Consider the following 27,843-nt stretch of genomic DNA (forward strand, 5'->3'; position numbering starts at 1 on the left):
CTCTTTCAGCAATTCAGAGACATAAAGAGTTCATTTTGGAAAGAAAATGGTATACTTCCTCGATTTTCCATGTAAGGAAACTTCCGGGGAGAGAAAAACTCCCAGTTGAATGACAGAAGCTTTAGCTTCAACTTTTTCTACAGAATATCCTCAGTCACAATGCTTTAATGGAGAGTTTAAATAGAAGTAATATTTTGCAAGAGTTACCTAAATGTAAGTGGATTTCCCTAGCTTCCTTTCTCAGAAAAATGCATTTTTAATGATATATGATTGGATAATTTCACATTCCAATAAATGAAAATGCTCAGTGTTTGTTACGAATGTAAGTCACCTAACAGTTATTTGGGTTGGAAAATATATAAACCAGGATAGACATTTTAATACTGTCTCTTTAAGGGAATGCTAAAATTGTAATTGGGTGTGGTTCCTCAAACGGCCATAAGATGGAGCCAGAAACCTGGCTTGTCCTGTTCTGTTCTGGTGTTTCTGGAGAGTGTTGCCATTCTCCATTTTTCCCTATTGACTCTTATTCTTGGATTTGATGTAAGTCTGTTACTAAACTGTTTTTGATACTGGACTTTGTTATTGGATTATCCCTGGACTGAAAACTGACTGCTTCAACTGTGAATGACTTGGACAGTTTTGTTGAACTTTGCTTAAATGTTTATTGGAAGTAAAAACCTACATTTTACTATACAGTGTTTCTGTGTGCTGTTTGTGTGCTATTCTTCACCACTCTCACTACATCTCCTTGTGTGCGCTCATTCTCCTAACAGGGAATTACCTCAACAGTGTTCAAATCCTTCTATTTTTACAACTCTGTGCTTCCAAATATATCTTTCATCTCAAATATGTAAATGCCACCCATACACTCTTCTACTTGACATAGTTCATTGCAACAGTGAGGTGGGGGCATATAAATTTAATAAACAGTTATCAAATAATCCAGTTCAAACAAGAAGTGTCTCTGCTCTCTTTGAGTTCATGAGTATAGTCACAAAATGGTATTGGGAGCAATTTTTTAAAACACCCATTTCGCAGAGTGGCAATTGGTAGAACTAACAAACAAATAACTTGCCTAAAAATCATAAGCTCGGGTATCTTTAAATTTTCCCTCTCTGTTCCAAGACCACTCTGCCTTGTTCCTGTTTTCTTTTTTTCCCCAAGTCATCCCAGCAGTTAACTTTTCTTAAAACATTTCGTACAAAAAAAAATGTTCGCTTAGACTAGGGCTGTCAAACTCATGGCCCGCAAGCCAGGTGCATCACATGCTGGCCATGCTCATGCCTGGTTTAGCAAAGGGGGAAAAAGTCACGATATGTCACATGACACTGCCGTGACGATGCAAGTTTGATACCCCTGACTTAGATAGAAGACAGAATACATGGACTCTTGTTTTTTCTCTCAGGACTGGCTCACAGCTTTCCTAGTGGCAATTATGCTTCCTTCTTCTTTCTCCATTGCCTCTCCTCACTCTATTGAATTGCCTTCTTTGGGTTACACCAGCATCTCCTTAGTTATCTCACAGCTGTTCCCAGGTTTCTTTACTTATCCAGCAGAGAAAATAGGACCATTTGTTCATCTCAGTCCCAGGGAACAAAGAAAAGGAAGCCAAACTTTCTACCTACAGATCCACGTAACATTTTAAGAAAATGTAAATAAGTCACAGTAAATCACAATTAGTTTATAAGACAGTACTGTAATTAAATCTACAGAGCACTTCACCACCTTCGTCTATCTCCCCCTTTCAGGGAGTGTGTCTCCAATGATAACTGAAGCAATAGGCATTTGTTTTCTTTCTTTCGGGATCATTATATAAAATACAACATTGTGGTCTCATATAAGAAAACATTGAGCACATTAATTCTGCTGGACTGAAAATGAGTTGTTCTTCATGTCCAAGAAAATGCTGTGTGTGCTTTGACAGCCATTATTTACCATCCCACCAGAACACTACAAATCAAAATTTGTGGGGTTTTTTGGGGGGTGGGGGGAGGCATACCTTCATGTTGAGTATAATTTCATACTGTCCATCAGTGTCAAACTAAAGTATTGGCAAAGAGAGGCATGAAGCCATGAAAAGCAAATTTAGCAAGCAAAACAGAAGCATTAGACAACTGAAAAGAGAATGGAATTACATAGAAATGGCACTGGAGAAACTCTTGGAGCAAGGATTTCTTTAGAGTTATTAACAACACTTCAGCACTGTAGTATTTCAGTAATCTCAGATCTTGCCACCAAATATGCTACACTATAAAGATATGAATATTCTTCACAAAAGATATTGTCAAAAATTACTATCCAACAGAGAAAAAAGCATGCTAATGTCATTATGCTGATAAACATGGGAGAAACCACTGTACAGAGCAGATCATGAATGAAGATTATATATTTAATAGTTTTCTAATTCTACTTTTAAAATCATAATCGCAATCTGAAGTTATGATTTCAAATATCCAAGAGTAAAAATCTAAAAATCTTCACTTCTTTGAAATTTCATTGAAAGTAAGATGCTGCACCTGGCCATTGAAAACTTGGTATCTTACTGGTAATTTAGAGAAAAAGAATGAGTTGAAAATATGAAGAGGTTATGCTTAGTTTCTTAGCTTTTGCCCAAGGACATGCTTCAAAATCTACATTTCTTCCTGAAGCTAAACAATTTTTTAAAAGCTGTTTGGCATACCAACCATCCTCCCAAATTTGTTCTTATGTTTAGGAACAGCTGTGCAGTAGTTCATAAGACAGCTGTAATTTAAGTTAAATTGCTCCCATGTATAGGTGTTTATTACTTATACTGAACTTCACTTTTTGAATCAACATATATAATAAAACTTCTCTTCATGACACAGTTATTTGACCATATTTTTTCTACAGCTATGAAAGTGCACAAAGTGCACATTACTAAACCATTAATTTGATGTTTGATGGCAACTAAAATCCACACAGAATATTAATAAGAAAACCCAAAAAGCAAAATGGCGTTCTCTTTTCTCCTTTTCTCAAGTCATTTTTTTTATATTTATGGTATCTTGGAAATAGATAGAAAGTTAATATTCAAATGATAAGCCGTATGGTTTGTATTCATATTAAAATAAGATAAGTTTCTACATAATTTAATTTCTGAATACACAGACATAAAAATATTTACTCTCCTTGGATGGGCAACACCATCCACTCCTGAAGCTTGCTCTTTACTTTAGGAGAGCAGAATGCTATAGGTCAGTTAGAAATGTTTTCTGTAGTAGTGCAATAACGGTAATCAGACAAAGTATTTTGCTACAAACAAATTTCATTTCTTTGATTTCACTGCCACTGAAATATCCAAAGACAAAGAAGCAGAGAAACCTACTTCCAGAGGGCAATAACTGTGTTTTTCTTCTAAAGAAAGCAGCAAATGAAGCAGCTCTTCAATTCACAAACCCCAAAACAGTTACTTTTGGTGTGTAAACTGTTGTACTGTCCTTTCACTTTCCTTTTTCAATTCTTCAATATGTGTATCCAAGCGTTCTAAAATATGATGGGACCTTTCTTCTTCTTCTTCTAGGAACTTTGCAGCAATCACATCTACATTTGCGGTAGGCAGAGGACTCTAAAAAGAAAATATGTTCAAGAATGCTGTGAACCAAAAAAATCAATTTTAACTTAATGATTATTTTTACTATTTAAACAATGAAAAGGAGAGAACTATACTACCTCTTTCACAATATAATTTCAACTCTAGCTGGTTTACTAGCTCCAGAACTCCAGAATAGCTAGGCCACAGTGATATACATCTTACTAACTTTACTCCTAGATTACTGCAACATGAGGTACAACTAATTCAGGAGACTGGACAGCCACTTATCAGAAATGGTGTAGGGTCACCTGCTTGAGCAGGGGGCTAGACTAGATGACCTACAAGGTACCTTCCAACTCTTTTATTCTATTTTTTTTCTATTATATTCTGTCCATGTATATCAATCCTTGCCAATTAGGAGATCTTAGGAGGCACTGTTTGTAGTGCCAAAAGGAAATGTTATGAAGCATTACCATAAGGAATGGTTGTGGCACTCCTTTGGTGAAGCAAGTCAAGTAGCTAGTTATGAGCTAATTTACATGTCCTTTAAACTTTATTTGAAGCATTTGCCTCTGACTCCTATATTGTTCGTACTTTATTGCATTGTATAGCTTTTAGTTTTGTTACTTTGTATTCTGCACATTGTTCTTAGTATTGGATACAGAGAAATAATAATAAATTGAAAATCAGAAGGCAAAGCTTCAGTTCTGCAGTGAGTACAAGAATTTAACTGCAAATGGAATCCCAATTTAGAAGCTGGATACATAAATATCTGCATATTTTGCAATATATATATATACACACACAAACCTGTACATGTAAATGTATATATATATGAAACCAAATCACTTAAATGGCTACTTTATTTGCATTTATGATCTCTGAAATTTTTTTTGACCAAGATTGAATATTTGGTTGCATATTGAAAAACATTTATTGAAAATGATAACTATCATTTGGCTTTTAAGGCATCTAGGTTTAATTTGGATACATACTCCTAGATCTGAAAGTTTCAATGAAATATATAAGACTGACTTCTCAAGCCTTTAACAGCTCCTTCTTAATTACTGTCAGTCCTTAGCAACCATATGACCTTTGAAAACTGAATATTCAAAAATCTTACTATTAGTTCATAATTAATCCTTATAAGCAACAGGTTACATTCTTCAGTTTATATAAATATTTATATTCTATGCATTTTTGTACATGAATTTGCTTCTGATAGTTAAATTAACAGTCAAACAACTAGTGACATTCCCAGTCATCCAGGTCAAGGTTGTCCCAAAGGTGCTTTTTCAAGAGGCAACTGGAGTTTCTGGACATTTTGCTTCTTATCCTAGAAACTTCTTCAGTTCTGACTGAATGGTGGGGAATGGAAGGATTTATACTCCTTGCAGAGAACTGGTCATTTGCATTCTTTTAGCAAGTCGTTAAGGCCACCTGGATGTTTATCTGTGTCATCAGGGTCACCTGACGGGTATGGAGCCTTCTTGGAACTGTTGTAAGGACTGTGTTGTAGATCACAGATGGGAGATGGCACATTCCTCCCCCTCTGTTGAGAGAGGGCTGTTCAAGTTTGACATAGATGGCCTCTTTGACCCCTCTTTCAAACCAGTGGTCCTCTCTGTGGACTTTGCTGTCTTCAAAAGAGTGGCCTTTGTCTTTTAAATGCAGATGGGCTGCTGAATCTAGTCCTCATCTAGTCTTCAAAGGAAAAAACAGACAGTCCAGTTGCCTCTTGGAAAAGCAGCTTTGGAACAAAAAGTTAAACATACCAACAGTTAAAGCACTCTGTATATCTATCATGTTTTAGCACTCATTCCAGCAGTCCCTTCCCCAGCCATGTGTTCTGTCCCATATTTTCTGCTAAATTCAAAGCTAATGGCAAACTAGCACCAGATTTACAAGTATTGTTCCTCAGCATTTAGAGAACTGCTTCCACTTATTATAGTTGGGAATTGGGAATTTATGGTTCTCATCTTTTTGTTCATTTCTTGTTCCAGTCAATGCAGATTGAAAGGGAAATAGCATGGCATTAGTGAGTGAAAATATTTCAAAGGGGACATACTGAAATGAATGCAAAACCTCACAGATTATGGTATCATCAGAAAATAGTATATCCTTTACAATCATGTATTATGCTTACCAAGGGTAAAAAGTCTTTCTCATGCTCTCTTGATACCATGTAAGAAAATTCTGGGTCTTCACAGAGCAAAATGTCTGATCTCTCAAGAGATTCATAAGGCAAAGATTCGACACTGTTTGTTCTATGAGGTAGTCTAGCAGCTGCATTAGAAACAGGAAGCATTCTGGATGGAAAGTATTTTGCTCTCTGGAGTTCCTCCTCATAATGTTGAACAGTCCTGTCATATTTAGCTTGAAGTGCTTTCATTTCTTCCTCATGCTTGTACTGCAGATCTTGCATTTTCCTGTAAATTTATTAGAAATAGTATGTTAGATCCAACAGAACAATGATTTTTAGCTTAAAATCTGCAAAAATGTTTAGTGGCTGAAATCACACCCAGAAACTACATGAATGCAATATAATCCACAGCAAATTTAAATGTGATTTCCCTCTGTGCTATTCAAAAGGCATATATTACAAATGCTTCTACCACATGAAACTGACTTTTACAAAACATGAGGGAAAAAGAGAGAAGAATATCTCTTTTCAAAGTTCTTTCTGTTTGGCAACAATGTAGAAAAAAATAATCAAATCTCATTAACATTTAATAAAATATGGGAAATGGCTAGAAATTATAACAAGATTTTGAAGTACTTCAGCATTTTTAAAAAAATCAAAATCTAGTATTTGTTAGGCTTTAAAAAAAATCTTCATTTTAAAAAATCATATAAATTCTTACTTGTTTTCTGCATTTGTTATCTCAGTCACCTGATGCTGCAATTGCTGCACAATACTGTCATATTTGCTCTGAGAAACCCAAGACGAAGCTTCCAAGGTAGTTCTAGTTTCTGCTAATTCTTTCTGTAGTTGCTTATTCTGAAGTTCCACTTGATTTAAAACCTTATTATAACTTTCCTGGAATTCCGCAAAGGAAGTACTTTTTGCCTTAAAGCATAGAAACACATTAGAAATATTTTTTTTGTTGTTTAATGAAACTCAGTTGCTTCTAAAGTTATTTTTCTGTTTTAGCGATTTAAGAAATTTACGAGTCTTTTATTAAGAAAGAACCCCATTGGATGTTAAGTCAATCACAAAATATCTGAATCATTATCTGACCTAATCAAATCTACAGACCAAAAGTTTCCCTTATTCATCTCAAATGAATATGAACTTCAAAACCACTTAGTAGATCAGTCGCAAATCAATGTGTTAAACATGTACTATATTTTTTGCTCCATAAGACACAATTTTTGTCTCCCAAAAGTGGCCAGTAATGTCTGTGCATCTTATGGAGCAAATATTGCCGAATCCCCACCCACACACCAATCCCCCGTCCTTTGGCCATTTTTGGCCTCCGTATGCCCCATTTTGGGCCTCTGTTTGCCCCATTTCGGCCTCTGTGCATCCTGTTTTGGGCCTATTCAGGCGATTCAGACCACTGCTACTGATCACCGCCAAATGGCCGTGAAAATGGTGAATGGCGGCAAACGGCAGCCACGATAGGTGGCAACGATTGGTGGCGATAGACAGCGGTAGCAATCCCTGCCAAAAACGGGATGCGCAGAGACCAAAAATGGGGCACACGGAAGCAGCAATAGCAACAGCAGAGATCAACAATTCCCACTGCCTGAACAGCTGATTGGCTGTATTCTGGGAGATTGATCTAACCACCAATCAGCTGCTCATGCTAAATCAGGCTGCAATAATATGCTGAAGCTGACCAGACTCTTTGGTATTTGCTGCAAGCATGCTAGCCAGATGAATACCAATGGATGCTGGGAGGCAGAGGCAGAAAAAAAATTCTTGTTTTCCTCCCTTAAACCTAATGTGCGTCTTATGGTACAGAGCATGTTATGGAGCAAAAAATACGGTATACAGTGTCATAATTCAGATCCAAAACAATGAGACTGTTCTCTGATTGCTAAGGATACTCAAAAACTCCTAATACGCCATTTAGTAGAAGCTATGATTAGTATTTTTCCCATATAAAAACCTAAATTAACCATAATGACTGCAATGAATCTAAAAGTCTTATTATGGACAAAGCCAAACAGATGCATAAACACAAATTAACATAATTTGCATAAACACATAACTTATAACTGCTTGCCTTGAGCAAAAGAATTTCTTAGTTGTCATTTCCGTTTTGTTTCTTCATTGTTACATGGAGAAACGATTAAAACTATTGGAGTTAGTTTCTGTATCCTAACTCATTAAAATTAATTTGCAAGAACTGCAATTTTTTTCTCGAATTCAAATAGTTCATTATGAATTTTCAAAGAAAAAAATCCTGTATAATTGTTAATTTTGTAAAAAGTATATTTTTTTTATTCTGAGGTTTCATTTGGTACAAAAAAAGCTAAGTCTAGTTTCATTTTATGCCAGATAAAAAACATTTGTAAGGGCTCATTCTCTTATGGAGTCTCTGGAAAAAATATCTTCACTTTATATAGAAATCAAGAAGGCAGCACTGAGACTATGAGCTTGCACTGACATCTAGTGGTCATATTAAATAAAATAATACTTTATTTACTTCTTTAAAAAAATACTCCACAGAATATATTGAGAAACAAATTTCCTAATCAACTTTATACCCCACTATTACTCTCTATAGTAGATGCACACAGTAGTTTGTTTTGGGGGAGAAAAATTATCTAAACATCTTCAACTATGTATAAATGTTGCATAAAATTATACTTGTCTATACAACAAACCATCTAAGCAACTCAATGCATCACAGGAAATAACAGAGTTCATTCAAAATATATTCTACCTTCTGCAGCTTTTCTGACAGATGGTGATTTTCTTGTCTGAGGGCTTCCAACTGAGACAGAACAGCCTTAAGACATAAATTTATTTTTTTAATTGTTAGTATAGATTAGATACAAGAAATAAATGGTCTCTTGTCTATACACTTATCAAGCCATGTGGACTTTTGTATCATAAATTATTTCAAGTATGAGAAGCCAAACTTGCATATTCGGAAGTTATTAATTATATTTAAATTTGAACAAGTGTTACCAAAAACAATAGTGTACAATAATGAAACCAAAAAACCCTCAAGTCTCACGTTACTATTTTTAATTGAACAAGTTGTAATACTATATTATAAAATATTGTAAAATTCAATTATTTTACCTTGTGCTCTATCGTTTTTTGCTCTGCTTTTTCAATCTCTATTTTTAGTTGTTGCTCTAAACTTATAGTAGAACCCAAGGAAGAAGCAATTGTGATCTCACGCTGATGCAGTTCCCGTGTTAGCTGGGTAACCTCAAGCCTCATTCCTTCCAATTCCCTGCTGTGACTTTGCTCTTTATGGGATAGCTCTTCCTTCAGCTGGACAGAATTGGATACAAATTTGCAGGTCAACATTTTTTGTGATAAATCATCAAGCATATTAAGTAATACCAATTAGCATAATTTCCTCCCATTACCTTGCTAAGGAATCATACTGCAGCAATGTCTCAGAAATCCATTTATTAAGTTACAGTTAAAACATTCCTGTCTGAAGTTGGAGTGTTCATCTGGAATCCTTGTATTCAATCAAATAACACCTAATTGACGATTTCCTGTATTTTCCTTGAAACCAGCGAACAACAGTGTACAAATATGACCAAGTAAGGCTGCTTTTAGAAAACAGTTTGAATTGCTAAAATTCTGCAGCTTAGGATGCAAATTCAACAAAAAAAGAACAACCTCCTAAAGCCATTCATAATAAATACCAGCTGCTCTTACAAAGTTGGAATGATGGGTTTAGTATAAAGCTGTAACCCTAAAATTCCGAGTATGGCTCAAAGAAACGATGGTATCTTAAGACAGTACTCTCAACTCCTCCAGATTTTATACATTATTCCTGCAGGACCATCATCCATCTTGGTCTGAGATAAATATTTCATATAGACTGTAAGAGAATGTAAGACAGAATGCTTACATTGCCATATGCAACTTTCAACGGGCAACTTAAGTTCAATTTAGATGAAACAGTCATTTTAACAAGCCAAGCTGCTGGAACGTGAACAAGCTTAAGCATTCCTTTTTCCCCCCACCTAATGCCCACAAACATTTCAATAGGTCTTAAAACCACAGCCTCATGTGAGATCAGAACTAAGAAACTTGAGTTAACAATTAAGCCATTGCCTCTGAAGTCAGCAGTGTGAAAGAAACAGATAAATCTCATACATTTAAATTTCTATACATCACAATTTAAGCTTGAACTACAGTAGGTATTTTTATTTCTTGTGATGCTGGATTGAATGAGTAAGTGCAGCTTCATTATACTGAGGACATAACTTTCATCTAAACAAGTGAAGATGGCAAATACTGTCATATACCTCAGCCCTTGACATTAATACCCATAACGATTTTGAGGGATGGTTAAATTTGAAGCCTTCATTCAGAAAACAACGAAGAGCTATAAATTTAGTGACAGTTCTTTTGTGCTTTATTTTTTCTTTCTTTAGCTTGATTCATATTCAAAATTTGTCTCAAGTTGAGAAAAAGAAAAACAAAAGACAAATATACCAGTAAAAATAACATAGCATTTGATAGAAGGTATCAGGTGGTATCTAACACAAAACTGTCCTTAACCATATTTCTAAGCATACTCTCTCAACTTCCATCTTCCATTTAATTTCAAGCTGCTGCTTTACATTACTGACATCTTATTGTGCACAGATATGCTCAGTTTTTCTTTTTAGCCAAGGCCAGATGACTTTCTCTGTCTGCAATTCCTTGCATTCAACTATTCTTCTGAAATTTTGGAAATTCTGCTAAAATTATAATAATGATACGAGACATAAGGGAAGTTCTTGTCATTTTTTTAGAAATATTCTACAATAGGCACTTTAGACAGTCCAAGATATAAACAGATATTAGTCTGTACTTTCTATAGCTATCTAATTTTACTTACATAACCTGAAATGGAGACTGGGCTATTTTCCATAAATAATTTACTTTTAAAATGGAAAGGTCATCTTGCAGCCATGAAGATTACAATAATGGAAGCAGGGAGTATTTTAAGTTGCAAAGAAAATGATCTTAAATTCTGGATTATCTTCTTCAATATAATTCATCCTTCCTCTTTCAGTACCCTTTAATGATAAATTGTTTCTATGTCTACATTTCCACAATGTAAGAAATTCCATATTGTCCCAATCGGTTTTAATGATATCTAAATTGGGTATTTTAATGTATTTATTTGCACATGAGATCCACACTTTTTTTATCTCGGTCTTGGCTTTGCACAGCTGTTCTTCAGTTAGTCGAAGCTCCAGTAACTTCTCCATTTGCTCTTCAGATGTCTGGATGCACTTTCCATCTGGAGATCCCAAGCTACATGCAAGATACATGCAAAAATCAAAAAGATACAGAAAGATACATGCAAAAATCAAAAGCAAGTAGTCTGTAAGCAACATAATGCCAAATTTAACAAATCCAACATATTTTTGTTTCATAAGGTTTTATTAATCTGAACTTGATACATATCTAGTATTTCACCCAGCACTAAGGTTAACAATTCAACAGAAGAAAATAAAAATGTGTAAATGGCCACTGAAGATGTATATCATGATTTCTATATTTTCTTTTTAAAAATGAAGAAATTTTTGAGGTCTTGTACCTGCCCTCAAGTTGAATCACTTCAGCACCATCAAACTTCTGGCATAAATGTTCCTCTAATTCTGTTCCACCATAGTAGTTTTCTTTGGCTACTGTAGTCTTTTGCAGCTGCCTAGACAAAACAATTTAATGCTTGAAGCCTTCTAAAAAACAAATACTATTATACCAGTTGTACAGGGATGCATTTCAGTAGACACTCATGACATAGATGAAGATGGCAATGTGTCTTTAAAATAACTTTAAATATTTATCAAAATTATAATAAAAGAAATTCTACCACAATACTACATCAGTAGGTATTATCAGTCAATGACATGATAACATAACCTCTTACCAATCATCTTTTTAAATTATCTTAACCTTAATTGTCGCTGGTCTTCCTAATATTGGAACACTGATTTAAAACATTTTATTAGAACATTAAGGGAGCTAGTTTGGTTTAGAGATTAGAGTTTGGATTAGAGCAGGAAAACCCGAGTTCCAGTCCTGCCTTATGAAGGTATCTGGGTGACACAGAGCCATTCAGTCTCTCATTAATTGTCCATGTAGTTGTTGGGAATCAAAAGTGATTTGAAGTCAGTCACACACACACACACACACACACACACACACCAAGTGAGGTAGGATATTACTTTTTAAAATGAGGTGGGTGGGTGGGTGAATCTCTGGGCCTAATTTTAAGGAAAGAGGAAAGGGGAAAATGGGGAGAATTACAAAGGATCGAGAAGTGGAAAGAGTGATTCCCTCTGGGCTTTTGGTAAGAGAAATCTTTTCTTTTCCTAGTAGACTCATATGCAGGACAAGAGAGAAAAAGAGACCACATGAGAGCATGCCCATGCTACCTACTGGTTCCAGTCTTATCTCCTTTTGGCAGCAGTTCACAACAAATTTAGGAAAGATGATGAGCTTTAAAAATACTGGAAACTTAATGAATTCAATTAGGTTGAAATTTCATGCATGCACTGGGCAGCAACACACATTCTTACCACAGCAAAAACAGAGTCTCAGAAATGTGATTCACAATGCATAAACTAGCTGAACTGAGAAGTTCGAATCTAGAGAAACTCAACAGCCAGAGGCACATTTTCACATTATAATAATGCACAAATACGTTTTGATAACGTTTCATTATATTTGCTCTGCAAGAATATTAAGAAAAAGTTCAATTTGCCAAATAAAATTATACTAATTTTCTATAAAAACTGTTGGCTTGCTGACTTCTCTCATACAGGCAACAGTTGTATTGACAATCAACATAAAGGAAATCCATCTGTTTTCCTAGTAAAAGAAATATGAAAATATTTTAAATTATGTTATAAATCTATGTAATCAATTTTCTCTTCCTAATTAAAGAATAATGATAATGCATAGCAAACTAAGTTCAATATTTTCCTCAATATTTGGTGACATACCTGATAAAAGTTTCTTTCACATTCAGAGTTTCAGTCAGCTTCAACAATTCTTTCTGTAATTGTTCATGATAAATCTGTAAATTCGTGATGAAGTCCTCCTGAGACAGCAGAGTGGCCCTGAGCTCCATCTTTTCATCATGAAGAACCTTCAAAGGAGAAAATGAAACTCAACCAGAAATAAATATAACGTATGGGATTAAATTTATCTTTCAATAGAGAATACAATCCCTTTTTTACCAAACCATGTTTCCTACTTAACCTCAATGGAATACTCGGAACAAAGTGGCTAAATAATAACATCCCAAGTAATTACTATTACACACAATATATTTATTCAGCTTCCAAGCAATTCATTCACACACCTCTAGGGAGTTCCGAGAAAGTTTCAGCTCGTGTAGAAGCTTTTGTTGTTCTTCCAGAATCTTCTGGTTAGTATCAGTCAAATCATCTACTTTTATGTTCAGCCTCTCCAGTTCCAATTCATTGGCACAAATAGTGTCATTGGCTCTTTCCAACTTGCTGGCTAAATGATGGATTTCAGATTGGCTTGCCAGTTCCACAGATTCAAACATTTGCTTCCTGCTGCACAGTTGAGTCTATAAAGTAGAAAGCATTATTCTGTTAAAATTAAGCAATATCTTTCAAGACTAAAAATTAAATTGGATGCAAATGTTACATGTCATTCTATTTTCCAATGTGAGAGGATTTTTTTCCCAAAGCTTATAATCCATTGTAGAAATAAGGAATTGTGGCTAGAAAAATTTCTCAGAGCGACTCAAGATATATTTAACTCTATCAGATCTTTAGCCAGCCACATCCAATTAAGAACATCATTCTATTGGGCCAAGGAGAAAATCGACCATCTTCAAGTTCCATTATCTGCAACTCAGTTTTGGTCCTTAAAAGAAAAGTTCAAAGAATGAATCTCAAAGATTGATTCTCAGAAGTGTTTTGAGAATTTCTGAAATGAAGAAATTCATTTTTCTAGGCTTCCTGTCCATGAGATATTCAAGTGCCTCCAAAGCAAGCAGAACAAAAGTCCAACTCAAGCTAGAAAAAGGGTTATTATCCCTGTAAAAGATTCAATATCAGGGATAATGAGACATCTGAGGCAACACTCTTTATTTTTCCATGTGAGCAGTACTGTAGATAAGAACTGATACATATTCTGGCTGATTATTGCAAACAGCCAAAATTTCTGAACTAATTCAAAAATAAAAGTTACTGTTACAGGATTTATTTTAAAGGCAGGAATATCGCATACCATTTTTTATTCTTGCTCACAAATTTACATTTTTTTTCCTCACACTCTTCATCTTTCAGTTCTACTGCAAAACTGAGAAAAGCAATGTGCTTGGGCTGCAGAACAAGTAATCAGAATTTAATACAGCACAGAAGGCTGACGTGGCTGTGATCTATCAAAACAGTAGAAGTTGGGAGAGCACATATGTGAGCAGTAACAAGCTAAAAAATATCAGAATATTAACTCAGAATATTTCAGTTATATATCACATGCATATTTTGTAAGATACCTATACTATTTATGAAAATCATTTACATCTATCACCTATACTGCAGCACACTATCAGACGTTTAATTTCTACAAAGCCTTTAACAACATAATTTTATAATCATACTATTTGTTTTCTCACCCAAAACATTGTTTTTGAACTTAATAGTAAAAAGGACCAGTGCCCATTAGTTACTGAACCGATTTTAGATTATTTCCTGACTATATGCACAGTGGTGCTTGGAAGTTTATCAACCTTTTTGAATTTTCCGTATGTCTACATAAATATGACCTAGAACATGATTCTACTGTCTACACAAATAATAAAGCTAGATATAGAGAACCCAATTAAACAAATGAGTCAAAGCATTATGCTTGTTCATATATTTATTGAGGAAAATGACCCAATGCTGTGTACTTATAAGCACCACTTTACATACTGAACAGGACAGGATTATACCACAATGGTTGCCTGAATAAACACTTATGATTGCCATAAATTATTTCCTGGTCTTCCCGGCAAACAATTCAACTTAACTGTACCTGAACTAGCTCAGACTTCTCAGCTAAAGCCTTCCTCTGTGCTTCCAATGAAGCAACTTGCTGCTGGTACTGTAGGCGTTGCTTTTCCCAATCTAAAGACTTTTCATGGAACTCCTGGAAAAGATAATGACTATTTATTTACAGTCTGGATGCTTAACAGTATTCTGGAGTTCCTTACAATATTAAATTAAATTCTGATATTAAGTTATTGGATATTATTGACTGCATAGACTTAACAGTTGTTTTTAAGGAATTAACATTCTGCTTTCCAAATAAACATTATAAGTAGAATATACCTTGCAAGTATGGCATAGCAAAATCTGTTTCAGAAACAATGTAGAAGAATTAATGAAAGAAAGATTAAGAACAATTTGGATAAAAGAGTGGATGCTGCTAAAGAACAGAAAGCTCTTGAGGTTAGAAAGATATAAACTGATAGTTGAGTGGCATGGATATTTGTGATGGCATGGATCTAAGAAGCAGGTGGCTGATCTCGCTAACATAAGGTCTCTGTCTATTTCTTCAGGCGCAATAGAATCAAACTGTTCCCAGACAACTGGGCAAGACTGTACCTCTGTCATCTTCCCTGGACCTATACCAAAGTTAGAATCCACATTGGAACTTATATGTAGGAAACATAAGAAAAAAGAACATGTTGGTGGAGGATCATGATTAAATATACTTTTTTTAACTGAGCAATTATGCAAAACTAAGAATCATTAATTTCAATTGGAATTATACTGAGGTAAAGGTCTCGCAGTTCCACATTTAAAATAAAGATCTTGAGATTTTTCCAAACCTATTCACATCTATTTGAATGTATAAATTCTGACCAAGACAATTTTCCCACCTACCTCTAATTTCTTGGTCAAAATCTTTATTTCAGACTGATCCTCCTCTTGGCTCTTGGAAGATTGCCTAGTTCCTTTTAACTGTTTCTTCATCAATTTTTCATAACTTCTCTTCAACCTAGCTAGCTGGAAAAAAGAAAATAGTTTTAACAGCATAAATACTAAAATACATTTTTAAAACACCTAGTCTGTTTTCAATGACTAGAAAATTCATATTTATAAATTAAATTAAGGAGAACTGTGAATATTTCTGAAATGTTGCAAAAACTAAATGGACTGATAGTTAAGAGTTCTTATTATGATTTTGTTTCACTGAAATGTCCTTATTATAACAAGTGCAAATTAACCATTTCATTGAAAATACAGTAAAGAAAGTAAATATCTGAAAATTCCAAACTGAACTATCAAATCAAGCATAAACAAAAGATCAGGAAAAGAGAATAGAAATGGAACAAGATAGTCTAAAAGTTTTTAAAAAGTAAATAAGGAAGCAATATTGCCAATAAACTGAATAATGTTATATTTCACTTCAAACAGTATGTATACTTCTTTAAGATAAGGATTTTTAATAAAATCAAATTAGCCTGCTATAAAAGAGTTACACTGTTGATGGAAAAGAAGGAAGTGGGCATTGCACAAGGATTTCATTTTTATCGTACAGATCAATAAGCATAAACAACCAATAGCAACTTGGGATACTACAAAGAGAGATATAATTATTCTTAAAAGTGAAAAATATCCCCATTATTGGATTTTAATTACTATTAGGGCTATATGTAAAGATATACAAGCTGCCTTTCATCTGACAGATACGATTATGAAGAAACCCACTGGCAGTTCTGCTATCTTTCAGAGAGCTCACCTCATTTTGGACTTTTGTTAATTGATGTTCATATTCTATAGTCATCTCATGATTCAGTTTCTCCATCTCATCTAATCTCCGGCATAATCTCTCCGTCTGGAAGATAATAGTAATAGAGCTTAATACAGAAAATTCTATCTGAGAAACATTACTTGGACAATGGAATGGAGAAACAGCAAACCTATCGAGCCACAGAACTAAATATATAAATATTTGTCCACACAAATAACAATCCAGCAATCCAAAGAGTCAGATCTGTAAATTAGTAAAGCAGACTGTTTTACTCTTCCTTCTTCTACCCCATACCACTTATTTGCCATGATAAGGAAATTAATAAACAAGGTTATTTTATAAATTGAAAGTAAAACTGAACCAATCTTCAGAATCATTTGCTGATATGAGTAAAAGTAATTGTCCATATTTAAATAAGAGATAAACAAAACTGGTGGGACATTATCATAAATAAGTCTTCCTATAAATTGTAACAACTATTACCCACTGCAAACATACTCTCCTAGAATCAAGATGTACAAGCAAGGGGTTGCTAAGAAGTTTCAGGTATTCATAATTACAATCTGGACCCACTTTACTCTTTGTAGAAGTAAATAGCTCAATATCAAAATTGTCTTAAATTTATTCGTGTTGGCATTGCCTAATTCAGGTGCTCTGATATTTTAAATATTGGAGAAAGGCCTAAGAGAATAAAACTTAATTTAAAAACTGGTTTTCAAAAACTAGTGGTCTTTCACATTACTCTCTTACGGGAAAAATAATCAGATATCATTTTTTATGAGTCGATGCGCCATAATGTAGTATTCTCTTTAAGAAAGGATATGCGACACTGAACTTTTCTATGCTATCAATTTATAGCCAAAACACCGCCCAGTTACTTTCAGTCACAAAGCTGATAATAAATATGTATCATGATCACATCCAACCAAATCACCAAAGGCAAAATGTATATTGCTGCAAGTCTCACCATAAATCCTCATATGAAAAAGTTCTCAGAGTCCAGTGCCATTTTTGCAATCTGATAAGAGATTGCATTTGAGATAGAAAAATAGTTTTCTTAGCTATTGCTGTTATGTTCTTAATCTTTACAATATTTTATCAATGACCTGTTAAATGATTTTGACTATAAAGTGTGAATCAAATCATGATACAATAAATAACACATAAAACCTTTCAATAGAGAAAGAATGGGAAAAACAGATGTTAAAAAAAGTAATGGTGAATCCACCACTTTAACTATGGCTAGTGTATACCCTTCATTTGACAGCATTTTTACTTAGGGACCAATCCCTTTAAATGACCTCCAGAAATGTTTTAAAGATGTGTTTTAATGGGGTCAATATCTGTTGTAGAATTTTTCAGAAAAAAGGTAATGTCCATTTAAATAAAATGAAAATTACATAAGTTCATAGATACCTCTTTGCATTTCTCCTCTGCTGCATTTTTGAGGGAGGACAGCTCCTGGTCTCGGAGTTCTAAACAAGACTCCAAAGCCTGAGTTTGAGTATCCCACTCAGCTTTTTTGTGAGCCATCATGATATCTATTTGCTTCATCAATTCTTGCAGCTCTGCCTCACATGAAGTCTGGAAACTTCTGCTGTCAAGAAAATAGATGGTACAATAATCAGAAAACTGATATTAGGTAAGCAAAGCTTTCTTCATTTTTTTTTTTTTTTGTGAGATCAGCCCCTAGCCATTGGTAATATTCTGTAGCCAGGCTATGTAGCAGATTTAGATTCTCATTCAAAAAGATGCTTCAGATTATACAAAAATGCAAACATAATATCCATCCATAACTTCTTAAAGCAGCTCTACTTATTCCTGGCATTGTGCAGCTACGTAGAATAAGTAAAGATAGTTGTTGTTTAACGATCACTTGTTAACAACCATTCAAAGTATCACAAAGCTGAACAACCGGTCCTTGTAATAGTGGCTGTAAAGCATCTATGGTCATGTGATCAGCATTTGCAACATTCAGTGCTGGCTTCCCACAAGCCAAGTCAATGGGGAAGCCAGCAAGAGATTGCAAATGGTGATGTGGCATCACACTTAATGACAACATGAGATTTGCTTAGTTAGATGTGTCAGAACTGCTATCGCTAAGCAATGCAGTCATATGATATTGAGCTTTGGGGGAGGGAAACTTCAAACCTACTAAAGACAAATGGAAAAGATAATTTGATAAGAAAACACAATTACAGTTAGTGGAAATGAATGTCTCAAACTTTTCAAAACCTTGACTGGAGATTTTGGTTCTTTCAAAGCAAAGACATAGCAAGCACAAAAGGAAAAACATTCTTTTAATAAATAGAAAACAATGTACAGTGTAATTCTACTCAGATAGAAGATCTAAAATGAATGAACCAACTGAATAAATTCAAAACGCAGCTAGTGCTTTATATTAGCAAGCTGACAACAAAGAGGAATAGCATTTTTTCCTTTCCTGCTTATTTTCGATTATAGACTTTAAAAAAACCCTCTCATTGCATTCAGTAGAAGTGAATTTGTATAAAACATTCACTGCTCAAATATCTTAAGCATATCAGAAATGTTAACTTGCAACAGTGCTGTCCTAGAATCTGTGAATTCTAAGTGTGTCCCAGTCTTGCCCATGACACGATACTCATTTTTACTTCTACCAATGTTACAGCACTGACATCAAAATGTAAGACATTCAGATTTTTATATAGGCTGAATAAGGACATTTAAGGTCCAAATGTGGTATCTAATATCCCAGTAAACATAAGACTGCACTTTTGTTTTTTCAGGTTCTCTACAATAGTGGCCTCCAACCTTTTGAGCACCAGGGACGAGTCCGTGAAGAATGGTTTTTCTGTGGCCCTGAGGGGGCATGATTTTGCGTGCTGCCTGCATCCCCCACACATACAGATTGTGCTTCACTCATTTGCACAGCCTAATTTCTGACTGGGGCCAGTCCAGGGGCTGGAGACTCCTGCTCTACAAGACAGCAGGTTTTTTTTTTTTAATTTCTATAGTGAAACAATTATGCACCTACTTCATTAATTACTCTAAATAAGACCTGGGCATTTCACAGCCCCCAATTCACATCTGCGTTTTAGGTGACCCTGTCCGGCTTGCATGAGGTCAATCAGAAATTAAAAATCAAATGTAAATAAGTGCACTGCAAGGAACTGGAGAAGCAAGTTGGATCCAGCTCAGCACAGTTACCATCACAGCATTTGCACAAAGACAAATTCCTTGTATGTTCAATCACACTTGGCCAATAAAGAATTCTATTCTATTTCCATTCTATTTCTATTTCTATTCTACTTCTATTCTATTCTTTTAGTTGTCTAGTGGCCATAAGAGGGCAAGGAAAGCACTTTTTCTGCACCAGCACAGTACTTGCCCCTCACCTGGAACACCCTCGGGAGTTAAAGTGATGGAGTTTGAGGACATCAAATCAGGTTATATTGGTTTGGCACTCCACAACAGTCTCAGTTTCTCATATAGCCCGTTGGGAAAATTAATTACCCATCCCTGTTCTAAATTGTACTAGGTATACAACAATTTAGAATATGTACACTCAACCTCTGTATACCTCTCAATTCTGATGCCCATACAGTGTTATTTTTTCATTATCAGAACTATCAGTATAATTATATATATTTTTCTGAAACTGAACATAACTGATGTATGTGTTCTAAAATTAGAATAACCTAATAACTATTCTTAGTTCTACATAGCTAATTCTTAAGGATAATTACTTTATATGGAGTGCACTTAAGTGCACGTTAAAATGGCTTACATATCTCTCTGTAATTAGCCTGAATTAATCTGTACAGCAACTTTAAAAGGTAAGTATAGTACTACTGTTTTAAACAACCCTTGCAGTTACATTTAAATAAGGTATTAAGAAAGAAGCAAAAATATAGCTGTTTCTGAATTACAAAACTTTCCTAAGTTTATTTAAAATAATACTGAACAACACCATTGTTAAATTGGTTTGCTTTAGTAAAAAGGGATACAAATTATAAATGAATGCACTTTTCTTTTTCCCAATTCAGAATTTTTGTATTGGAATGGAGAAAATCACTCCAGATTGGTGCATTTAATAAATGTGGATATTTTACTGACAATTTGGTAAAGGAGGTAGCTAATATATTTTTGCTTTTATATCATATATTATTTTAATAACATTCTCAAAAAATAGCAAATACACACCTGCCATGTCTTTGGGTTTGCATTTTTTCCAACAATGCCTCCATCCTGAAATCACTTCTGTTAAAGCTGCTAGGAGAAAAATGAAAATTGTGGTACAGTAAGCTATCATCATTTCTACCACTCCTATCAAACTAAGAGTACACACACAGTTGCTATATGCCCTACAATTAGAAAAAGGGAAAACACTGAAGAATTACACAATTTATAGTAGTTGATAGTTAACTCTTCAATAGCTTTACAGTCTAAATATTGGGAAGACTATAACCTATAGTCTATAAACTAAAAATAATACAAAAATAAACTAGCAAACAACATTTGCTGAAACTTTACCTAAGCAAGCTTTATTTCATACTATATTGTCATAGTATTATAAAATTAGGGATTCTAAATAGCTTTGAAGCTATTCATAAAAACATATTTGTTGCAATTATTTTTACTTTGTGTCTCTTTTTCAAAACAGGAAAAGGCATCACCCACCCCAAAACATGCATTATAGTTTATTTTCAGATTGAAGAACTACAATTACCCAGGAGATGTTTCTTTTAAGAAATGTTGATGTATAGATTAAACATCTGGACTAGAATTATTTTCACATACACAACAGTTTTATTGTATTTTTACAGAAAAACTGCCAATTGATACTAAGATTAGAAACCTGAGATATCAGGGGCAAGCATACTGCCTTTATAAGACTGCAGACTGGTTCACAAATTGACCTAGCAAAATTTAGCATCTAACATATCCCATTGAAAAATTGCACCACATGAGCCAAATACAGAAAACACCTAACCCTCATTATTTGTGGGAAGCCATTTATGTTAGGATTTTGCAGATATTTAAGATATTTGTACTGTGATTGTAAATGTTATTGTATATATTTTATTGCTTTTGTATTATTTTAACTGATCTTAGTTAATTATTTCTTCATTTTGATTGTTGCTGGATTGTACCTTTCTGAAAGGAATAATTTGGTTTGTACTTTAAGTATGTAAAGAATCCACTGAGAGAATCCATTGAAAGTCTTATCTGAATACTGGAAAGATCTTGCATATCTGCTCCCTTCACCATAGAATGGCTATATTTAGTCAGCTATATGTAAACCAGCCTGGACTGCTTAAGTTTGCCAATAAATTGTTAAGACTAACTACTAAGTACTTACTCCTTAATAAAGTTTCTTAAATTCAGAATTTACCTGAAAGTTGCCATCTAGTATTTAATACTTAATATAAAAAAGACATCATTCCATTTTTTTCAGATTTCTTTCTTCTAAAGTCCTAATTATTTTCATTTCTATTAAGGCAAAAAAATAACATATAATAAGAAGCTTGCCTCTTAGATTTAATAAACATTTTCAAGTTTTGCTATTTTATTGTTCATATTTTTCTCCATTCTTTTTTCAAACCTAAGAATCACCAGATTAAAAATTCACCAATGACATTTCCTAAACTATATTTAACAGCAAATTACACTTTTGACTGTATCCCCAGTGTGTCTAAAAACATATTCAGTCAGTGGTGATTGGTGCATATTTATTTATGGTATTTCTTATCAGACTATTAATGTAGCAACTTAAAAAGGTCAATGAATAGAGAACATGAGGTGATGGGGTAAATAGAATTTAAGAGTTAGTAAAGACCTAGCACATCATGGCAAAAAATATCCTCTAAAGATTCACAATAATTAATTGAACTGCAGCTAGTTTAATTAAGCTTCTAATAACTGCCTAAATACGTACCTTCCTTTTTGAAGTAAAAATGAAGATTATTTATTTATATATACCATATCCAAAACAAATATCTCCCATCTTTTTTTCCAAGTGCTGATTAGCCAACCAACTAGAGTGCAAGTTTGTTACAAATTATTAGAGAACCACCCTACTTTAAGTATTACACTGAGACTTAAATCCGTGAACTGAGGCTTCCTCTGATATGAAAAGAAGTGCATCTTGATTTTTATTCAAAACTTCAAGCTTTTCAAATAGGACCTGCTCAAGTATCTGTAAAATAGGATCTCAAATCATTTTTAAAGTCTGCATTGGGCCTTCCTACCCTGCTTAGAGAGAATACTCTAATACTCCACCTAACTCTACCTGACTCTGTGGTTTCTTCCCCAAACCCCAAAAACTTTAACCTTAGACTGTCTACTATTGACCTCACCCCTTTCCTAAGAGGTCTCTAGGGTGCGTGCATAAGCGCCCACCCTCTTGCCCACCCTCCCTGCCCTATTGTTTCTTTTATTTTTCTTATATGTATCCATGTATTCATAACTATGTTTTTACTTATACCTATTATCTTGTAAGCAATTGACAAATCAAACAAAATAAAATAAATACATAAATAAATTCTTGTCTCATCTGTTGTGAAGAAAAGTAGTTGGGCAAAGACCTGTAAATGAGACATGGGGATTGAAAGACCGCATTCGCACGATACTTGCCCTGCATCACGGTTTATTCATTTAATCCAATTTTCCTGGATTCACATAACATGTTGAACGACAAAGTAACCCCACCGGCTGGGTTCGCATCACAGATGCTACAAAATGAGTAAGGGCGAACCGACAAGAGAGGACTAAGAGAATGGAAAGCAAAGCATCAGGAAGGGAGCCAACTCGGCGGCCAATAACTGATGCCAACTATTCAGAGCACTTCAGAGACATAAGGTTCCCCGCCAAAAAGGAATCGACGAAGCGTACAGACGACCAACCCGCACACCAACACCACCTTCCCCTGAGTTCTTCCGTTACCTCCGAGCCGCTCCGAGGGGAAGAATTGCGACCGCACCCCCCACCTTCCCTTCGATCCTCTCTCTCTTTCTCTCTCTATGATTTACGCCTACTAGAACCGCTCCCTGTGACGTCACGTCCTTTCGTTCCAAAATCGCGGAACGGCGGTGTATATCGCGTGCTGCAGGTGTGGGTCGAGGCGCTGGCGTTGCGAGGCGAAAGCAGAAAGAGAGGGAGAGTTGGGGTGGGGCGCGCAACAGAAGGCGGTCCCGAAATAGCCCCGTTTGGGGGGATGAAGTCGAGATGGATAAATGTTAGGCTTCGTACAGGGGCAGGGAAACTGTAAGAATGTAGTCTGTAGAGATTCTCAGTCATCCAGTCAAATATTTTTTCTTACATGTAGTTACCTCCTTTTTCAGGAGGCAACTACATGTAAGAACGTAAGTGCTGCTAGTTTCGTATGCCAGGAGAGTTTTGAAGGTCCTCAAGAAAAATGAGACGTGGTTGTGTTTATCTATAAGTACTATTTATCTGTAAGTTATACAAGCAGCCTTGTAAAATAAGTTATTTCTTTATTAAATGGTATTACAGTCAGCCCCTGCAACAAGACACTTGCATAGTGTGTGTATATATCCAGATAATTAAAAGGGATGGGAGGTTAAGAAATACTAAGATAAAATGAAGCAAGTGGTCTGGACTTATTAAGATTTTCAGAAAGATGCTGGCAAATTCGGAATTCCTAAGTATATTGTAGATAGGAAAGTGCTGTGACAGGATTTATAAAGGTTAAAGAGCAGAAATACCTCCAGATGGATATTATTTAATGCTATCCATTATGTATACCTGTATTTTCCCTTCATAATAGTCTTTTTAAAGGAAAAATATTACAAGTATTGATAAAAAACACAATTGTCATATGTTTTTTTTCTGTCATACTTCCCCCTCCCCCTCCCTTTTTTCCCCACTAGTCTCTTAAAAGCTGCAGTTAAGACAAAAAAATTGCAGGGCAAAGTCTCAAAAGTATATGAAGCAGTGAATATATGAAAGATGCTGAAATACAGAAAAAAACAACCATTGGAAATGTCCAAAAATCTATATTGGTTCTGTTTGTCTTATTTAATAAGTTACATTTAATAGGGAGAAGTTCAACACCAATTTTGAAGATTATACTAAAAACATTTTGAGAAAAGAAAAAGCACTTTGCGAAATGTTGCCAAAAAGTTTCTTGCAAACTAACTGGTCTACTAAAAGTGGAGTTAACATGATATGTAATATACAGTTTCTCTATATTAGATTTTTAAAATATATAGGTATAATACGATCACTGCTGATTAGCATTGGAGGGATCTTGGTGTCATACATAGCCTATTAAAGCAATGTATGGCTCAGGAAGCTCATTTATGCTTCTAAAATTGTAAAATAAAATAATGAATTTTGACTTTTTAGGAAGAACTCTAGTTTTATCAGATATGGCAGGTTGGCAAGGGTAATTTTTTAAGGACACTGACATGGATTCATATTCATGATGTTGAAGAATTCATTCAAAATGTGTCCCCAGGAATTATAAATTGTCTTTATATTTTAAAATGAGAAAATAGACCAATATGTTTTTGTATGGTCAAGATTTCATTGGAGGTTGATTTAGATTATGTGGTTTCTTTTTACTTTAATCCGTAGTTTCTCTTTCCTCCTATATTTAGTTTACTTTACTTACAATAAAGTATGAAGCATTTAAAATTATAAACAAATTATTATTTTTGGTTCATCATATTTCACTAATTTACTTTTTAAAAAATACATTCCCTTCACTTCAATGGATTTTTTTTGGCAATTGGGTATAAAAGAAGCAGTAGTGTGTATGTGTATGTATATGTATATGTATAAATATTTTCTTTCATAGCCCTTATTATAAACTGCAAAAAATGGACAGTGAGGTACAAAGAGATGGGAGAATTCTAGATTTGATTGATGACGCATGGAGAGAAGATAAGTTACCATATGAAGATGTGACAATACCTTTGGTAAGTTCCTGGATAATTAATATATTTTTCCCATTTATTTTAGAACATTTTCTCAGTTTCAAAAAGCTTTCAATGAAGTTTTTGCTAATAATTTTATTTAAGCCCTGTCAAGAATTAACATTCCAAAAGCCTGATAAAGTTCCTGCCTATGAGCAGAAAGGCAAGATATAAATAGTACAAATATTTATAATAAAACTAAAGCAACAGTGATGCAGCTGCTGTTAATACAGATACATGCAAACGTAATCTTACAGATGCCACATACCGTTCTTTTAATATTGTCACCTACCTACTTTATAGCTGTTTGAAATGTTTTTAATACAAAAATTGTTAAGTGATTTATGTTTAAAGGGGAGAATCTAAGTGTTAATTGAGAAATATGTGACATGTATTAGCATTTATTTATTTATTGACTCCAGGAAAAGAGCATTTGATTTAAGGAAGTGTCAACAAGTGGAATGTACTGAAGCAGGAATGGAAATTATCTTTCCTGTTTCCCAATAAAAACTGCTTCAGCAAACGAGGACGTGGTTTGGTTTCTGTTCATTTGCCATCCTATACCAGTCCTAAAATTGTTTTACTTAAAACAAATAAAAGTAAAAAATTACAAAACATAAAGCAAGCAGAGCAATTCGAGATTGGGTGGATGCACATTTTTATGCACTTTTTTAATACAAATTTAAAAAGTGCATTTAAGAACAAAAAATCAATGTTGGTTTTATAATGGTAATATGAATAAACTATTAAAATCACAGCAAGCAGACAAAACAGCATGTTTTCATAAAATTGTTTCAACTGCATTATTAAGAACCATATCTTGTACTATTGTATATTATGTACATCAGTTGTGTTATTTTTATAGCATGAATATATTAACCATAACATCTTTTTTAGCTTAAGTGTATAATGCAAGAAACTATTTTATTAACCCTTCAAGTTGTACACTATTGACATATATATCAGGTAGAACTTTTAATTTTACCATTTTATGAATGTTTCTTTAATATACTGATAGTCCTCGATTTACAGCAATTGAGACCAGAATTTCCATTGCTAAGTAGTATCATCATCATGAAATATAACTGCATCAGTTAGCCATGGCAATCTTCATTGGCATGGCTAACTGAATTCCATGGTCCAAGGCAACTTCCTACCTGTTTGTTATAACCAAAGACAATGGAGAAGCAGGAGAAAGTTGCAAGTCCCAGGCCCACAGGCAGATAAATGGCTGCTGCCAAATGAGGAGTCAGTGTGGGGGAGGGCCAGGGAGGGGTTGCACAAGTGGGCAACAAGAGCACAGAGCGTCTGAGGGATTTGTATGGGACAGAGAGATTTACCACAATGACTTGTGTTCTTCCCTGCCATCTTCTGCTTGTATTTTTTGAGGAAGCTAGTATGGAAGATTGCAAATGGCAGTCATGTGATTGCAGGGCACCTGACAACCAGTCATAAGTGCAAACAATTGCTGAGTATGCAGATGACAATCATATGACAGCAGGGTTGCTGGGATGGCTGCAACTCCAAGTACCAATCATAACCACTGTTCATTCAGTGCCGTTGTAACTTCAAATAGCTACTAAATAAACTGTTGTAAATCAAGGTCTGAATGCTATATCATCTGAGTGATTTATTTTCAGTATCTATGGGGAGAAGGAATTCATCATTTAATAAAACAAGGTGATATAACATAGATCCTGAAGAATCAATAGGATACTCAATGTAATAAGCAAAATTTTAATTACAAATTTAATTTCCAAATGCCTAACATTTGAGCCAATAAGCTATTAACAATTGCATACTCTTATGCATGGTGCACTTAAAGATATTTTAGGTTTGTAATTAAAAATAAAATATTGCTTACTTTCTCATTTATAGATTTTTGTAAAAAAAACAACCCATTGATTATTACTATTGAAAACAGAGCTTTTTTTCCACTGAGATCTATTGTTTCTTTAATTATTCAGTGATGTTTTTTTATTTTCAGAATGAACTTCCAGAACCAGAACAAGACAATAGTGGAGCAACAGAATCAGTAAAAGAACAAGAAATGAAATGGACTGATCTGGCTTTGCAGTATCTTCATGAGAATATTCCTACAATTGGAAATTAATCTGTATAAATTAACATAATAACCAATAAGTCAGTTTTGGTTTGCAGTCTTTTGCCTTGTTAGTCTTGTTTTGTGACAGCTGATACTTAATTGTTTCAATTAAACAGTTGCTGAAAAGGCACTAAAAGTATTTTGTAGATCCTAAGAGATTTCTTACATTTCTCCAAGTGCTAAAGATTTTTCTTGAAGTTTCCAGCAGAGGTCGCAGAAGTACACAGTTTCCTTGAGTATGAATTGCTGTTTAATCAACTTGTAATATATTGCAAAAATTCTATAAGTTTGCAGTTCTTGATTTCAATAAGTTCTTATTCGTAGTAAA

At 34.3% G+C, this 27,843-nt stretch overlaps 2 protein-coding genes across 11 annotated transcripts; one reads left to right on the plus strand and one right to left on the minus strand.

Moving 5' to 3' along the window:
* Positions 1 to 1,679: 1,679 nt before the first annotated feature.
* CEP63 (centrosomal protein 63) lies at positions 1,680 to 23,641 on the minus strand. Of its 8 annotated transcripts, none has more exons than XM_087933106.1 (16): positions 23,415 to 23,504; positions 21,865 to 21,962; positions 20,673 to 20,738; positions 17,904 to 18,081; positions 16,476 to 16,571; positions 15,617 to 15,739; positions 14,763 to 14,876; positions 13,072 to 13,305; positions 12,710 to 12,855; positions 11,299 to 11,409; positions 10,898 to 11,012; positions 8,820 to 9,017; positions 8,455 to 8,520; positions 6,421 to 6,626; positions 5,703 to 5,985; positions 1,680 to 3,589 (listed from the first exon to the last, which is right to left on the minus strand). In XM_087933106.1, the coding sequence occupies exons 2-16, from the start codon at positions 21,876 to 21,878 to the stop codon at positions 3,431 to 3,433; spliced, it is 2,109 nt and encodes a 702-aa protein (XP_087789232.1). In that variant the 5' UTR covers positions 21,879 to 21,962; positions 23,415 to 23,504; the 3' UTR covers positions 1,680 to 3,430. The 8 variants fall into 8 exon arrangements, with proteins under 8 accessions (XP_087789232.1, XP_087789229.1, XP_087789230.1 ...); XM_087933103.1 differs by having other exon boundaries at positions 20,673 to 20,741; positions 23,415 to 23,500; XM_087933104.1 differs by having other exon boundaries at positions 17,904 to 18,084; positions 23,415 to 23,478.
* ANAPC13 (anaphase promoting complex subunit 13) lies at positions 23,472 to 27,843 on the plus strand. 3 transcript variants are annotated; one of them, XM_026701399.2, is made up of 3 exons: positions 23,472 to 23,580; positions 25,294 to 25,414; positions 27,399 to 27,843. In XM_026701399.2, exons 2-3 carry the CDS (start codon positions 25,316 to 25,318, stop codon positions 27,522 to 27,524), a joined length of 225 nt encoding a protein of 74 aa, XP_026557184.1. In that variant the 5' UTR covers positions 23,472 to 23,580; positions 25,294 to 25,315; the 3' UTR covers positions 27,525 to 27,843. The 3 variants fall into 3 exon arrangements, with proteins under 3 accessions (XP_026557184.1, XP_087789238.1, XP_026557186.1); XM_087933112.1 differs by having other exon boundaries at positions 23,510 to 23,637; XM_026701401.2 differs by lacking the exon at positions 23,472 to 23,580 and adding an exon at positions 23,779 to 23,926.

This window comes from Pseudonaja textilis, chromosome 4 (assembly GCF_049901715.1).
Source record: "Pseudonaja textilis isolate UNSWEBS1 chromosome 4, rPseTex1.2, whole genome shotgun sequence".
Taxonomy (NCBI): Eukaryota; Metazoa; Chordata; class Lepidosauria; order Squamata; family Elapidae; genus Pseudonaja; species Pseudonaja textilis.